This window comes from Silurus aristotelis (assembly GCF_946808225.1).
Source record: "Silurus aristotelis genome assembly, chromosome: 13".
NCBI lineage: Eukaryota > Metazoa > Chordata > Actinopteri > Siluriformes > Siluridae > Silurus > Silurus aristotelis.
The window spans coordinates 14,657,046-14,674,010 of NC_139586.1; the positions used below are offsets into that span (position 1 = coordinate 14,657,046).

Genomic DNA, 16,965 nt, shown 5'->3' on the forward strand with positions numbered 1-16,965 from the left:
TTTTCTATTATAAGATTATGGAGGCATGTCAATTTTTCTATTCTCTTGGCAAAAAGTTTTTCTTAATTCTGGAAGGTAAATTGTCCATGCTCATTTCCTGTTTTGACAAAATCACTTGCAAAACAACATTCTTCTTTGAATCTTCTTTTTTAAATAATTTTTTTAAACATTTTTTCTTTCATTTTGATACATTATAATTTATAACACCAGCAGAAATATTAAAAATAAAAATAAAGCTTTGCAATAAACAGGTACAGCAGAAATAGACTTTGTTTTCGATACACTTTATGTTTGCTCTACATCAACCAGAATACAAGTCCAATATTCAAGATTTAAGGTGCCAGATTAAATACTGTCTTCATCATCTAGACTTTCTGGAAAGAAAGAAACAAAGAAAGAAATTGTGTATTAGTTTATTGATGTTGTAATGCACAAATGCTGAAAATAGTGAACACAAAACAATTTATAATTTGAGCACTGGAATATATTTAAGCTTTTGAAGCGGTTTCTTGAGATTTGCAGTGGAACAGTTCATTTACAGTAATGAACAATAGAAATGAACATAGAGCAAAACCAGTGTTAATTAACAAACACAAGTATTAGTGGATTAGTCATGTGACAGACCTTGCAGCACAGTTTTAAGGTTAGAATCAAAGGAGAGCAGTCATACTCAAGGGAGCTGCTGGAGGAACTGATCAACCTCATCCTCATAGCTCTGAGGTAAGGATGAGTCAGTGCTTTTGGACTGGTTAGACAGTGTTAAGGCATCTTCTGGGCTACAAGGAGATATAAGAACAGTGCACAGCTTCTTACATGCATAGCTTTGGAGAACAAATTCAGCAGTGGGGATGAGTTTCCTTATCTAACACACCTAACTATTAGTCTTTGAGCAAGCAAATCAGCAAATGGAGTTTATATTACTCTTTATTGTTATGTATTGTTATTGTTGGCTATCTATCTATCTATCTATCTATCTATCTATCTATCTATCTATCTATCTATCTATCTATCTATCTATCTATCTATCTATCTATCTATCTATCTATCTATCGATCGATCGATCGATCGATCTATACTTTTACTTCAAAAAAATTAAGAAATAAATTTCACTTATTTAAAGGTGCACCTTTGGCACCTTTTCCTGTTATAGTTATTAAAAAGGTAGCATTAGTAGTGTGACCCAGCATGACCCAGTCACAACCAGTAATGGCCCAATCTTTCATGAATAATAAACTGTTAAATGAACAAAATAGAATGATCTTGTCTTGTTTTGTGGTCCTTACCTTATAACAATTAATTAAATATAGGTTGTTGTTGTTTTTTTTTTTTTTCTTAAAACATTTTAAGCATCAAGGTGCCTTAATTTCTAAATGTGAGGAATGGCATTTTTATATGCTTGCATAATTATTGCTTGCACAAATGCCCATCTCTAACAATCTTTCTCACCTTCTCTTTCCTGCTAAGACAGAGTTCAGGTACTTCTTCGCCGCCATCTGCTTGCGATATCGGCTGTAGTTGTCTGTAAACACCGCGTCTGAGTGACGCTTAATACGTAGGTCATCTGCACTCAGCTCATCGCTAAAAATTAAACCAAACATATACAGATATTCATAACCTTAATAAATGATTGTTCTTTGTAATGTCACTGGCCATTTATTTGTAATTCACTACTACTGTTTTATAGACATATACATCAATGTAATTAAATAAACCATGCAAATAAATGTTCATTTGGGATAATAGCTTACATCACAATATTGTGATGTAAGCTATTATCCCAAATGAACAGTTATTTGCATGAGTAATTCTGTTTGGACAGATATTAGTACTGGTAATTAAATATTCTGCTACATGAGACACACTGAACAGCCATTTGTACGCTTAATTAGGTTCAGGGTCATGGGTAGTGAATGTTTTTAGGGAAAATCTTAAACAAAATCTCTAAAATCTAAATTCTGCAATAATGGCGAAATTCATTTTTACCTGACACGCTTGGCAAGTAAGGATTCAAGGTATTCTTTAGCTGAAAGTTGTCCGAGCAGCTTGCTGTATCCACTGGTGAAGAGTCCATCAGCATGTCTTGGTGGTCTAAATAACGAAAGAAAAATTAATCCATATCAATAACAAAAAATATGAACATATAGTTATTAAATAGAAGTTTAAAACAAACATTAATTGATGCATCTTTTTAGTTTTAAGTAAATATTTTTAATCTACAACTTTTATACAAAGGCTGGTATATAAAAATATTTATTTACCTTTCAACTGTGTTTGCAATTTCATACAGAAGTTTGTACATTTCCAGATCCTGAGAGGGCTCCTTTGACCAGGCACCATCACCATCACTGTTCATACTGCCTGACCTACAGAACATCACCTTGTCATTCTGTACTTTATTTAAATATTTCAAAAGAGAAAAAATAATAGGCCATTTATAGCCATTTTTAAATACATTTTGAAGGAAATCTTCTCACCTGATAGCAGAGTATGTGTTGATGGCTGGAAGAGCTGAAAGTGTTCTGCAGCACAGCACGCTACACACAGCCACAAAAAACATCTGCGAGGTGTTCACTGATCTTTTAGCTTTCTTCATATCTAACACAATAAGAGGCAGTAAGAATGGGTCAAGTGCATGCTGAAAAATTATGGGACAAAGCAGCACTGTTTTTTGACAATGCGTTTGTTATCATCACATGGACATCATTTATAGCTTTAGTAATATCTTTAAAAACAGGTGTACACAGTAATAGCTTCCTAAGGACCACTGATATACCTTGAAGGTTTAATTAAAAAAATAATGAAAGGGACATGACATGCATCTTCTCAGGCAAAACACATACTAAAAAAATAAATGATATTATTTTAAGAATGTCTGCTATATCATCAGTCTAAACCTTTTTAAAACTTTAGATGTTGAATTTTAAACAGTGAATCTATAGATTTTCTCTATATTTTATTTTAAACTGGGGTTTAAGAATGTTGAATATTTTCACATTTCTTGCAGTTTGATCTTAAACTGCATTCCTAGAATTTGTAAAATGTTCAACATTAAGGTATGCTAGTTATAATATTTACGTATATTTTTATTTTGTCACTTACTGTATCAGAAGACGCTGTCCAAGGTGCTAGAACCCAAAAAGCCCTGCACACACACACACACACACACACACACACACACACACAAAAATCCCGATGTTCGGAAAAAAATTCTGAAAGTTTTCTTCTTTTGTCTTGTTATTCAGAGACGAGCTTTTCTACATCTGCTCCTGTCCTTCTCAACCTGCCGCATTTTATATACACGGTGGTTTCGTTTTCCTCTGACACTTTCCTGCGTCATGACGGTCCCGCGGGCCGAGCAGAGAAATGACTGGGAGGAAATTAACGGCCAGTGGTCTGGTACTTCGATGAAATCGCGTTTGTTTAACTGATGAGGCTGACTCGTTTTACTAGCAACCGCCTGTGTGCAAAGTGGCCAAGTACATATTCATTCTGAGTATAATTAAAAAATAATAATAATAATAATAATAAAATAAATATATAAATAAAATGCACACCGACGGACATAAATAAATAGACAGACAGAGAAATTCACTGATTTTGTCTCCCTGTACACAAAAGTAAATTCTTAATCAATGATTAAAATGTTTAACGTAACATTCAATCCACATATGGTGTATGGAGGCTTTTCAGCTGTCTGGAAAAACAGCTTCACTGTGGAAAGTCAGTGGATGCTTTGAAATACAGGAGGATATTGCGGGAAGGTTTGCTTCACTGAACAGTTGTTTTTTAAAAAGGAATGATCACACTCAACAAGACAGTGCTCCTGATCACATTGTGAACGCCACCAAAAAGTGGCCAGAGAACAAGTCTTTATTTTTTCATCCTTGCTCATTTCCAAGAACCCATGGAGAAGTCATCAGAACGCCACAGAGACAGCAATCCAAACTCAGGATTAGAAGCAAAATTCAACACTTTAGTATCTGCTTATAAACAACATACCTACTACAAGTGTAAATTGCATTTCCAGGTCTAGATAATTTTAGATTTTGATTATGTGGTGCTGATAAATTTTTTTGCAGCAGCAGCTCTGTTTGGTTGTAATTAAATTAACAGGTTTTAATATATATATATGCTTGTTCTAACGTTGTTTCCATAGTAACACCGGGACGTGCTGGGTGGACATGCCAAATAATCCAATTTTAATTAGTTTAAATTTTAGTGGAATTAAACAAGCAAACCATTTACTCTTTACTTTGTGACTGGCCAGTTAACACCATACTGCTGTTGATTATTTTCCTATGACAGCATGCCAAAAATTTATTATCATGTACACTCTCATAAAATTAGAAGGATTTGTGAATATATAGTACAAAAATACACACCGGCCATGTTTAGTCATCCCTTATAAAACGTTAGCTATGTTTGCCTATATTTAAAAGGGTTTTCAGGATCACTAAATCATGGTAGGTGTGTAGCTGAGTAAATGTTAATAATATATATTTGTTATAGGCTGACACATGTACAATTTCCATATCAGGTTTGAATTGCTCAATTTTCAAGTGAAGCAATGAAAATTATTTTGTTCATTATATATATTAGCTAAGTAAGCTAGTTAACTTAGCATGCAAATTCTTTAGATAAACCCTTTAATATATATATTTTTATCCTGTAATACTAAGAAGTGAACTGAGGTGGTTACATTGCTAGTCAATGTAATGCGAGAAGAAGAGTTAATTTGTGTACAAACTATGTTACTCTGATGTCATAAAATAATCTCAGACTGAGAGATCATGCAAAAGATCAAAGGATGACATGCATCCCCAAAATATTTTTTATTCTGAACCTGTGTGCTAAAATGGCTAGCTAGTGGTTGAATGCATGTCCAGTATTTTAAATCTATTATGTTATGTACAAGTCCATTTTTTTCCCCATTTGTTTTCAAATATCGGTTTTCAGATGTCACAGGACACACGTTCATCATCACCCTGATTAGATTCATAAACTTATGACTAGGAGAGAGTTGGACTGGTCATTACAGGCATCGTGTTTCATCATTACAAGTTGCCTATGCGCATCTCCAACTCCCAGAGTGCATTGGCCCACAGGGTCAATCAGATTACAGCATTCTGCATGTTCACTAATCAGATTGGACCTCTCATTTTCATCTGCTGTAGATTCAGGTCAGTGAGTAAGACACTTTATTAAACTTTTAAAGCAGAAAATGCAAAAACTAACTGCTGTAAGTATATTTTTGCTGTTTGCTGTTTGGACATTGTATTGCATTAGGTATTACCGTAAGGCTTTCAGAGGCCTTTAACCACATACATGTCCTAATCCAGTCTCATTCCAAACATTTTCTACATATTTGCTCTAGAGACAGTTTTGAACCAGAGTTGCTATCACACAATACATCTAACTAATTGTTAAATTCATCTATGTCTCTGCCTGAGCATGGCAAACCACACAATTACCACAGTGCTAATTGGTTAAAGCTGTTAAGCAACTTTAACAGTTTGATTATTTGTCAAAAAGACTTATAATCAAGACTTATAATTGAGAATGTATATACTATCAAAGAGTCAGATGAGCAGGTTGATAATTTAAGTGGGAGTGGCAGCTGTGTAGGGTGCAGGCTAAAAAGAATATTTCTATATTGCAAAAGAAACCATAAATTAATTAGTTACACAGTTTATATTTCCAGGACATTACTGGAGGACCAATTATGATGAAGTGGTTGTTGGAAATTAAAGAACATTGTTAATCAAAAAAAAAAAAACATTTACATTTTAAAATCAGTCAGATTCCAAAGTAATTAGCTACTGCAGAAGTCAGTTATTGGTTCCATAACATCTGTGCAGTTGATGGTTAAGGGCCTCATTCAAGGGACTTAAAATGTTCACCATTTATCCCTTGTATTAATTACGAACTTGCTAATAACATCTGACTAACATATAAGAACTCCATATCTCTAGGAGATAGATAAGAAAAAATAAAAAGTGCTTTGTACTTGTCACATGTAATTTTTTTACAGTGAAATTCTTTCTTTGCATATCCCCATGTTAGGAAGCTGAGGTCAGAGCACAAGGTCAGCCATGATAGGGCCTTGCTCAAGATCCCAAAAGTGGAAGCTTGGCAATACAGGAGCTTGAACCCCTGACCTTCCAATTAATAACCAAGAGCCTTAACCACTGTAGTAACTGTAGTACCTTTTTTAGGGTTTTTAGGGTTTTTAGGTTTTTTTCCGAGCAACTTGAACTTTTTTTAAACATGGATTAGCTCCTATAGTCTTATTATTAAAAACACTGGAAAAGTCCAGAAGTTTTTGTCCAGCCCAGTAGATTGTGTAAATTGTTTGCTGTTTTAGTTTTACATTATCCTAATAAGTGGCTCTTAGTTTGTAATATTCTCAATTTACATTGAAAACATTACGAAAAGGCCACTGCACTCTTGACATTTCTAACACGTGGCAAATTATAAAAGGAGTCTCCACTGTAAGTGATTGGTTTTCCACTATGTACATTTTCTTCAGGATTTCCAAATTATTAGTCAGATTACAAGCAGCAAAAATACTTTGGTAAAAAAAAAAAGTTTACTGGATAGCTGCTAAAGTATAAGTGATAACAGGTACTAACATGTTTCATGGATGTCCATGAAATGAGCTTGAGTAAGTATAGATTGTATGCATTGACAAGTGCTGTAGTTTAAGAGAAATAGAAACACTTCAGGATACTTTCCTATAACAGCCCACCACTAAAGTGTTTATTCTTCACATAATTATCTATCTAGTTGTCTATCAGAACACACGTGTTCTGGTAAAGGAAATGTGAAATAAACACATATATATACTGCTACTTAATGAAAGTAAATTTGTTAGTGTTTTCTGCAATTTATACATATCATGAGACAACGTGACACATGAAATTAGAAGATTTATTTATTGATATTAGTGATATAATCACGTCACAGGTTTCCAAGCATCAACAGTAGATTTATCTACAATGGGTTTTCGTGACGTTAAGAGCGTTTGCCTTGGTCTTTGTGTAGGCATGTGTGCTAAGATTGATGAAGCACTGCTGGAAAGCAGACATGGTTAAGTTAATGGTGGCCTGTGCATCTGTTATGACCGGACTGCACTCATTTCCTGAGACTTGTGCTGAGGGACTATCAGTGAAGAGAGGGAAACCAGAGAGGGAAATTGGCCCCTAATCTAGAAAGCTCTTCTGTTGATTTGAGCCTGGTTTTGTGGAGTCATGGGCAAATGCTGTGACGTCCTTCGAGCTATGATCATACCATTTCATGCCTTAGAGTGCTTGAGATTTAGGCAAAGACCAAGCAACTAAGATTGGCTTCTAGGTATGTTAGTCTTTTCTATTTGTTTAAAGTTGATGTTCTAAATCTGCTTTATTCATTGTTCAACTGTTTTCTTCCTTTCTTGAAGAAAAAATGGATAATGATTTAAAAATTATTCCATATTTATAGCCATTTTGTAGTTTTTGTAAAACAAATAAAATTCAGATCATTATACATCATATGGAAAAGGGGGTGCATTGTAGACCTTTTTTAAATAATTGTATTATTCAGCTTTATTATTATTATTTTATTATTTATTATTATTATCAAATTGGTGTGTTCACATTTTTGCAAATGTTTGAAGATATTCGGCTTTTGGTTGTACAAAATGAAAGTGAGATGCTTAAAAATTCCTAGCTATGATTTGGAATTATTGAAGCATTGTGAAAACATACAGTATTATTTAATAACTAGTATTATTCATACCAGAGATGGCAAATGTACAAACATCCTTCACTCAAGTAGAAGTACAGATACTCGTGTTTTAAAATACTGTGATAAAAGTTACTGACTATACTTTTTTACTCAAGTTAAATTGAAGGAGTTTGGGCTATGACTTTTACTTAAGTACAAATTAGCCAATACTACTACCTGTTTTAGTGTCACGCTGGTACATCATATTTATATATTAATACAAAATATTTTCAAATTGTGTTACCTAATGAATGAATCCAGGCTGAACAACCTCCATATAGAACACAAGCAGAGAAATGATGATGATGATCATATGATATCAGATGTCTCATGTTTACATCGGTGACTCCCTCTATCTCATCCATGTTATCCATACTTCTTGCTGCCTTCTGCCTTACTTGTTGTTAGCTCCATAAACTAGTCTACATCTGTGGTGTGTAAATGATAAACCAGTGGTTAATTGAAAAGGCTGTGCAATTACAAAAAATAGGGTAATAGGCTAAAAACAGCACGCAACGAGAAAGAATTGATCATGTCACCAAATAGATTAAAACTAAACTAAGAAGCCTGGTTGAAAAGTGGAAAGTACAGATATTTGTGTAAAAAAATATAAGTGTATAAGTGATAGTAAAATTTTGTCCAAAAAATTAATTGTGAAGTAAAGTACTGATACCAGAAAAATCTACTTAAGTACAGTAACAAAGTATTTGTACATTATTAAGTTACTTCATTGAAATTAATAGTATATGTACCTAGTTAGGAGATAAAGAAATCTTGTTATTAACATTAACCTTGCTTTACAACTGTCTTATAAAAACATGGGGATGTTTCTGGGGAAAAGGTTAGCTTTCTGGGTCAGGTTTTATGTTTATACGTTTTCTTATTACTTGCCATGAATTTGTTTAAAAATCCCAAACATGGATGGAAAGATGGAAATAATTTAGTTCCCTAGTAACTTCAAACTATTCAGTATCTATGGTCAAGCTAATAAAAAAGACTTATGGTGACGAGTGTCAGAAATGTAGTTGTTAAATTGAATCTTCTTTTCCCACTGCCATATGTCTTATGGTTGGTTGATTAAGGTTAAGGTAAGAGTTTGTGGGCAGGCTTTATGCTTGTACTTTTACGTACAACTTTTTTATAAGTAAAATCACAAGCAAACAAATTTGCAAACATTTTCATAATATTTGACTTTTTTTAGTTTGCTTGAAAATTCTTAGTTATAATATTAAATGGTGTAGCAGAAAGAAATAAAATTATTTAGTGTCAAATAAAGTCCAAATTCATACCACAATCATTTGTTCTTTTAAATTTCATATAAACATATCTTTATTTGTACAAAAAAATTATGTGCAATTTCTATCATAGCATGAAACAAATAAAGCTGCATTTTCTTCTGTGTGGTTTTTCTAGTCTTGTACTACATAGCAGTGAGTGATGTAAAAGGAAGCAGGTGTCAGAAACACAACCCGAGATGCTCAATCCTAATCCTGTGAGAATCACTGGTGAAAAGGGCAGCCATGCGACATTTTACATTGTGCCTTCACTAACTCGTGCAAAATTGCTTTTTAAAATGTTGATATATTGCTTTATTGAAAGTGTAACCATGATAGTGTAACGTGTGATAGATTATTACTATTTAAAAAATTGACATTATATTTTGGTTTGACGTCACAGATCTAATTGCACTCTGATGTAGGTTTGACCTGTCTATACACAGGGGGCCCTTAAAAACAAACAGTATTTTAAAAAAACAGTATCTTTCTCTTCTTTCAGCTGCTCCCATTAGAGGTTACCACAGCAGATCATTCGTCTCCATACTACTCTGTTCTCTACATTTGCTTTTTCAAACCAACTACCTGCATGTTTTCCCTCACCACATCCATAAACCTCCTCCTTGGCCTTCCTCTTTTCCTCCTTCCTGGCAGCTCCATCCTCAGCATTCTCCTACCGATATACCTCATGTCCCTCCTCTGCAGAAATCATCTAATTCGGGCCTCCCTCACCTTGTACCTAAAACATCCTACATACGCGGTCCTTCAAACAAACTAATTTCTAATCCTGTCCATCCTCATCACGCCCAATGAAAATCTCAACATTTTCATCTCTGCTACCTCCAGCTCCACCTCCTGTTTTTTACTCAATGCCACTGTCTCTAAACCATACAACATCGCAGGTCTCACCACAGTCCTATAAACTTTCCCTTTCACTCTTGCAGATACCCTTCTATCACAAATCACTCCTGCCACTCTTCTCCACCCACTCCACCCTGCCTGCACTCTTTTCTTCACTTCTTTAACACACTGTCTATAACTTTGCACTGTAGACCACAGGTACTTAAACTCATCCACCTTCACCACCTCTTCTCCCTGCAACCGCACCCCTCCACTGCCCTCCCTTAAATTCACACACATGTTCTCCTACTGACTTTCTTTCCCCTTCACTCCAGCACATACCTTCCCCTCTCCAGGCTCTTCTCAACCTGCTCCCTACTCTCACCACAAATCACAATATCATCCACAAACAACATAGTTCATGGAGACTCCTTTCCGACCTCATCCGTCAATCTGTCCATCACCACTGCAAACAGGAAAGGGCTCAGAGCCGATCCTTGATACAATCCAACCTCCACCTTAAACCAGTCTGTCGTTAAAATTGCACACTTCACTGCTGTCACACTGTCCTCATACATGTCCTGCACCACCCTCACATACTTCTCTGACACACCTGACTTCCTCATATAATATCACAACTCCTCTCTCTGCACCTTGTGGTACGCTTTTTCTAAATCCACAAACACAAAATGCAATTCCTTCTGTCCTTCTCTATACTTCTCCATCAACATTCTCAAAGCAAATAATGCATCTGTGGTGCTCTTCCTCGGCATGAAACCATACTGTTGCTCACAGATGGTCACCTCTTCTCTCAGCCTGGCTTCCACTACTCTTTCTCATAACTTGATGGTGTGACTGATCAACTTTATTCAAAACAGTAATGCAGGAGTATATTGGTCGAATTAATTGAATTTAATATGTATCCAGTATTAAACTCTAATGTGTTTGGATGTCTTCAAGGTATTATTTTGTCACCCAAAGGTGTCAAGTCTCCATCCACAACGTGACTTAGTGTACACAGCATTCATTAATATATCAGCTCAAAGTCATCAACTCTGATGAGACAAGATCTTCATTTGTGAGAGAGTCTCAGCAAGTGCCCTGCATTCTTTTTTTTAAAAGGACAAATGATTAGAGACACTCGTCTACTTGAAATATCCTCCCTCATCACTTCAAAAAACCTAATTATCTGCAGCCCCTTGACTGTTTTTTCCTTGTATAACACACATTTTTCACATATTGTACTTCTTTGCTAAAATTGACATCAAACATAAACATATATATTTAATAAGATTAATATTATTAATTAGAAGTGTCTCTTTTGAATATGTGATCATTTTTTGTGTATTAAACAATTTTTTTAATTTTCACATTTTATATTTTTCGTGTGAATTCCCACTTTATTTACTTCACATTGTTAGTTACATTATTCATTTATTGTCACTAAATTCACCTAATTTGGTTTTTCACTTTAATTTTAAATATTTATTAGTCTTGTGATTTTTACACAGTTTATTTATTTTCAGATGATTCATTCTTTTAAAACTTTTCTTTACTATTTATTTATTTTCATGGTTTATGTGCATTTAGTTTGATTAGATTTTTATGACTTTTGTTGAGTGACTTTTTTCCACAGTTTATATTTATATAATTATTTCTGTATAAATTTCGAGGTGATTTATTTATTTCCACATGATTGTTTTGCATTTTTTAATTCAGATCACATGGAAAAAAATCTCCACATATGATCATATACTATTTATATGCATGTGTATTTTAGGGGATTACATTGTGAAATGCACATTCTTGTGCTTTTTACAGAGTAACATTTTACTCACATGAAACATATTGACAGCTAATCAGATGAATCACTTATAAACAAGTGTGAAAAAGTGTTCTGGGCAAGGAGCAGTATGCTCTGCTCAGATCACTAATTTGCTGTTTTGCATCTTATTAATAATCCCAATCCACTTCACTGAGAAGTTCACAGCCACTCAATGCATTTCTGTGTTTCCTAAATGAAAATGTTGTTTTAATGAAAATAGCAACTTATTAGTAATAACTCTACTGTCTCATGTTTCTTTCACAGTCCCAGCCTTGTTGATTGGCTTTGCTCTGCAGGGGCCCTGGCCTGATTAGCGCTCATTAGATTGGAGAGGGAGCTCTTGAGACTGAAGACAGAATGAAAAAGGCTTTCCATGCTGACTTTCATGTATAGCTCTGGGTTTTCGGCAAGAAGTAATATTTTCAGGCTAATTTGAAACAGAGCATGAGTGACCTGTAAATTGTATAGAATATATTTTTGGATTTATTTAATGCGTGGGGAAAGTTTTTGAGCGATAGCGTCCTAAATGATGGGTTGACCATGAGTCGTGAGGCATAGCACCATCTAGTGTCCAATCTTTAATTAGTATTAACAAACATTTACATCTAGTAAACCAATCGAACAAAGTTATTATAATTATAATAATTATTAATGCCTTGTCACTGCAGATCATTTCAAAAACACAATAATTTTCACAGTTTTTAATATTTGAGACTACTGACAATACTTTTCATATTTAAGCTTGGCTCCTATTTTGGTTCCTGAAAGTTTCTTTTTGAACTCCTCATCCATTTGCTTACTCTGAGCCTCACTGAAGTGGTTCTTCCAGTCTCCTACCTCACCTGTTACAGAAGAAAAAACAAGAGCAAAGATAAAAATGGATAGATAGTCTCCAGTCAATGTTATATCAATAAAAGTCAGAGACAATTAACATTTTACAGGGCATTTATTATACAGTGATATGTACTGCAGACAATTAATTTCTAGAAGGAAATACTTTTCATCCTCTTTCCTACATAAGCTCACATACACCCATGATTGATGACTGTCTCTGTGATTGGCAGAGGGATTAATATTCCAACCTGCCCACACAGATCTATAAAGTAGATATCTACAGAATTAATGTTTTTGGAAAATAATGAACAACAGAAAGGTGTGGAAAGAAGTGGCGTTAGCGTTGGAAATCTAGTAACACCAATTAACTTAATTACCTTTTCGGAAAATTATTTTGGCAAGTTGTCCATGAGAAATATTAGTGCTTGACTGCATGGCACTGAATGTGCTTTCTCCAGTGATCGTCTTGATCTGTTCCTCTGTCAGGGTGAGGCTGAAAAAGTCTGTAATTTTCTTGAGAGCCTCAAGCAGGTTCTAAGGAAATAAGGCATGATATTGTAGTAAACACTTTTCTGTGTATTGACTGCTTTTTGTAGCAGTACACTGCTACTGCTGATTTTCAAATAAGACAAGTTCATTATAATTAGTTTTCACTCCAGCATCAGATTGTCCGTTCATAACTGTCTAGCATCACCAATTCCAAGCAGCCTTTAACAGAAACACTAGGCCAGGCAAGAATCAGAATGCATGGCAATCAAACAGGTCAATAAGAAAATCGTAATTAGAAAAAAAAAAAGGTTTGGTCATGTCAAGGGTACATAGATGAGAACTGAGCAAATATCAAGGTTTGTAAATAAACTAGTCTCTTTTCATGGTAAGTATATGGTCAATCAGTAACTCTGAATGGGTGCATTGTAGCGAGTGGAAACCAGTCCATGTTGGCCAAAGACTTTTTTGAAGGCCATGGATTTTGCTGGGAAATTGAGTTGCCAGAAGGATGTGACTTGACAAAGTATACTGAAAATAACTACAGTTTAAGATAAATACATAACAACACTCAAAAGACACAGAAATGGCCTAGAAGTGGATTCCAATATTATTAAATTATAAGTTGTTGTTTTTGTCTTTTTTTCATTCACAGAGGATATATTTTATATAAGAAAAATATGTACACCAAACCTGGTATAATTATGATATTGGATTTTTACTTGATATGCTCAAATTCATAATCAGATTTATACCTCCTTTAGTTCTTCATAGGTCACAATCAACACATTAGGGTCATCCATGTGTTTTTCCCAGCCCAATGCATGGTCAAAAAAAGAACCCCAGCCGACTGTGTATAAGAATTGGGTCAGTTTGAGACTATATACATATATATATCTATACATATATACACATATGAATATTTACTTACATTTATAATTAAACATGTAATTATAAGGATTAATTTCTCAAGCTCTTACATACTAATAGTTAGAAAAATGTAGTCATTATGATTGAATATGTGAGCTCTAGGGTGTTTGACTCACCTTCACCAGACATGAAGTCGGAGAAGAATTTATCCCAGGACTCAGCATTGGGTAGCACTGGGTTGTTGTTCATAAAATGGTAATAAGAGACGACAGTGTCCTTGGGGTTTCGAAACACCACCAAAATCTGAGGTGAAGTCCAGCATAAAACATGGAATTGTTTATCTAAAACAAACCATGTGCTCCAAACTCTAATTTTAAGTTCTACTGCATGCATGATTGAACATTGATTTAACACACTTATATTGCATATTAATTTAAAGTGTAGTTTCTAGTGTGTTCTCTCACTCTGACCTTTGTTTTATTGGTTTTAAATGAAACAGGAATGTTATCAGGGTGTAAATGTGTTGCAAGCAACCGTCTTGATGACATCTGGGCTAGAATCTGCAAAAATAAACATTGGGGGGGAAAAAGAGTGTTAAAATGTGGCAGAGCGTTATCCGTGTGAAAAAACTATAGCGTTGCACTCTTGGCACTAGCACATAGCTTTTATTCATCTCTGTCGGGAGTGACTGGAATGCAAAGCTCTGCAGCTTAATGTTTACAGTTAAAGGAAGTCCAACTGAGGGAGATTAAGCCGGGGGGGGGGGGTGTTTTGTTTTGGGGTTTTTTTTTACTTCTTGACCAATCAAGTAAGGCTGGAGAAGAAAAGAGAGGAACCAATATGGAGAACTAAAGTTTTGGTCTGTTTAGTAAGAGAATATAAGAAAATGTTGAATAGAAAATATTCAAGCTAAAATTCCAATGTTGAAATATAATAAAAAATAATAAAATGTATTATTAACAGTCACACAAGCAACTCAAAATGACAATAAAGGCAAACAAACACCTCATTCAGTATTAAAATTGAAACTAGTTAGAACAAGCCAAAGTTAAAAAAAAATTCTACTATTAGCTTATAGGACTTAGCTAGGATTTATGAGAGGTTGTGATGGTTATATTGTGCTCCAAATAATGGCAGCTAAATATCAGTTTGCTCAAGTCTATAAACTAATTAAGGAAAACACGAAAGCTTTCAGTATATAAAGGATGTTATGTCTCAAATGCTTTGAAGCTTCCGGAACAATATAAACCTTTTGTACATCTGGAGAGTTGAACTCAATCAGTGGGGGTCTATCAGGGAGAGTGTATCCACACGTAGCCATCATTTTCCTCAACACTCCCACCATCCAGTTACAACCTGGCACAAAAACAGAGAGAAAAAGAGCTTAGAGTTTAGACTCCCCCCCAACACACACACACACACACACACACACACACACACACACACACACACACACACACACACACACACACACACACACACACACACGGAAGTGTGACTACAACACAATATCCTGTGAAACCTGGGAATTTTTTTTACTGTAGTCCAAAACTGCTGAACAGTGAACTTAAAAACTCGGATCTGGAGTCTGGACTGACTGTGTAACCTGATCCCTTGCCAAACCCCATTTCCTCACATATTACTGAGTTATTTTAGAGCAGAAAAACCAGCTGAGAAGTTTACAAAAAAATGTTACAGCTGAGATTTCTTAAATGTAAAATCTGGTTTTACGGACCACATTTGGGATATGCCACCAGCATAATATCATCCTCCCTGGCCTCTAGGTCCTTCAAGGCATCCAAGTTCTCCGGTGGGCTCATGATCGTGGGGTAGAGGATCCCATTTCGCTTGTACAGCTTCTCTTCATCCTTCATATTGTTGCCCTTCTCCATGCTGGACTTTATATTTGCTTGAAAAGTCTGAGCAGATATTTGGTCCATGTTTCTGAAGGCACTGTTTTGTTTTACTGCTGGCTGTAAAGTGGCTTAAGAGGAAGTATGTGTGTGAGTATATGTCTGTGTTGGGGGTGTGCGCATGTGTGCGTGCATAAAATGCATGCGTGTGTGTGTGTAGGAAGGGCTTGCGTGAGAAAGACTTGTTTGGGCGTTTCAGGTTGTTACCCATTCAAAGATCTTTGATCTTTTCTCATGATTACACATTTTGGTTTAGTATATTAAGAGATGTATAAGGGGTCCAAATATAAAAATAATAATAATAATAATAATAATAATAGTAGTAGTAGTAGTATAGTGTTACTGTGTGTTAAAAGTGTCATATAAGATTCATGTATTATTAAGCACAACTACTTTTTTCCAGGAAGGAAATTTTGTGGTAATGCTACAAATATTAACATTGAGGATGTGTGGCATTCAAACACAATAAGCCCTTCAGAAAATTGTTACCACTAAAAAAGTTACCACTAATTTTCCTTGATTTGCTTTAGTGTTGGAAATGTAAATACTAAACTTTATAAGGACAGTTTTTTTATTATTATACAAATGTGTGTTTTGAACACTACATTCAGCAACTGCCCTTAGACTTTTGTTATAACTGAGTGAACATAACTTACTCAAACAGTGGCTAGAGAGTAAGTTCAAAATCAGTTTTGAATTATTATTTTACTGAACTAATAACTATTAACTGTTATTTCTAGAAATAACATGGAAAATGTCAGTATAGTAAATGTGATAAATGCATGACACTGATTATGTCTTGAATTTAACATTATTTAAATGTTGCTCTAAATCTAATTTTTACAATGTGTCATGACATACATGTCAATGTAGGTGTGGCTTTTAGTGTATGTGCATAGCAATATTACATTACAAATTTGTCTAATAATGCACATGAAGTTAAAGCAGTGATGAAGGTAAAACAGAGCAGTTTGGGATTACAAAATGATCAGGATTGATTATGTGCCAGAGTTTATGAAAGTTTAACTCCTCTCCTTTGGCAAATCATGCAGGTTTATCCAAATTCCAGAGATACTACACACACACACACACACACACACACACACACACACACACACACACACACACACAGACAGACAGACACACACACACACACACA

General features: G+C 34.8%; 2 protein-coding genes across 3 annotated transcripts; both read right to left on the reverse strand.

Moving 5' to 3' along the window:
• Positions 1–210: 210 nt before the first annotated feature.
• On the reverse strand, positions 211–3,159 carry vipb (vasoactive intestinal peptide b). Of its 2 annotated transcripts, none has more exons than XM_083559520.1 (7): positions 3,100–3,159; positions 2,475–2,595; positions 2,259–2,363; positions 1,984–2,088; positions 1,447–1,578; positions 671–776; positions 211–374 (listed from the first exon to the last, which is right to left on the reverse strand). In XM_083559520.1, exons 2-6 carry the CDS (start codon positions 2,591–2,593, stop codon positions 671–673), a joined length of 567 nt encoding a protein of 188 aa, XP_083415646.1. In that variant the 5' UTR covers positions 2,594–2,595; positions 3,100–3,159; the 3' UTR covers positions 211–374. The 2 variants fall into 2 exon arrangements, with proteins under 2 accessions (XP_083415646.1, XP_083415645.1); XM_083559519.1 differs by having other exon boundaries at positions 625–776.
• A 9,102-nt stretch (positions 3,160–12,261) lies between these two features.
• On the reverse strand, positions 12,262–15,933 carry LOC310735772 (sulfotransferase 6B1-like). The gene is made up of 7 exons (XM_083558839.1): positions 15,629–15,933; positions 15,143–15,249; positions 14,364–14,453; positions 14,070–14,196; positions 13,779–13,873; positions 12,915–13,071; positions 12,262–12,545 (listed from the first exon to the last, which is right to left on the reverse strand). The coding sequence occupies exons 1-7, from the start codon at positions 15,831–15,833 to the stop codon at positions 12,418–12,420; spliced, it is 909 nt and encodes a 302-aa protein (XP_083414965.1). The 5' UTR covers positions 15,834–15,933; the 3' UTR covers positions 12,262–12,417.
• Between the last annotated feature and the right edge of the window lie 1,032 nt (positions 15,934–16,965).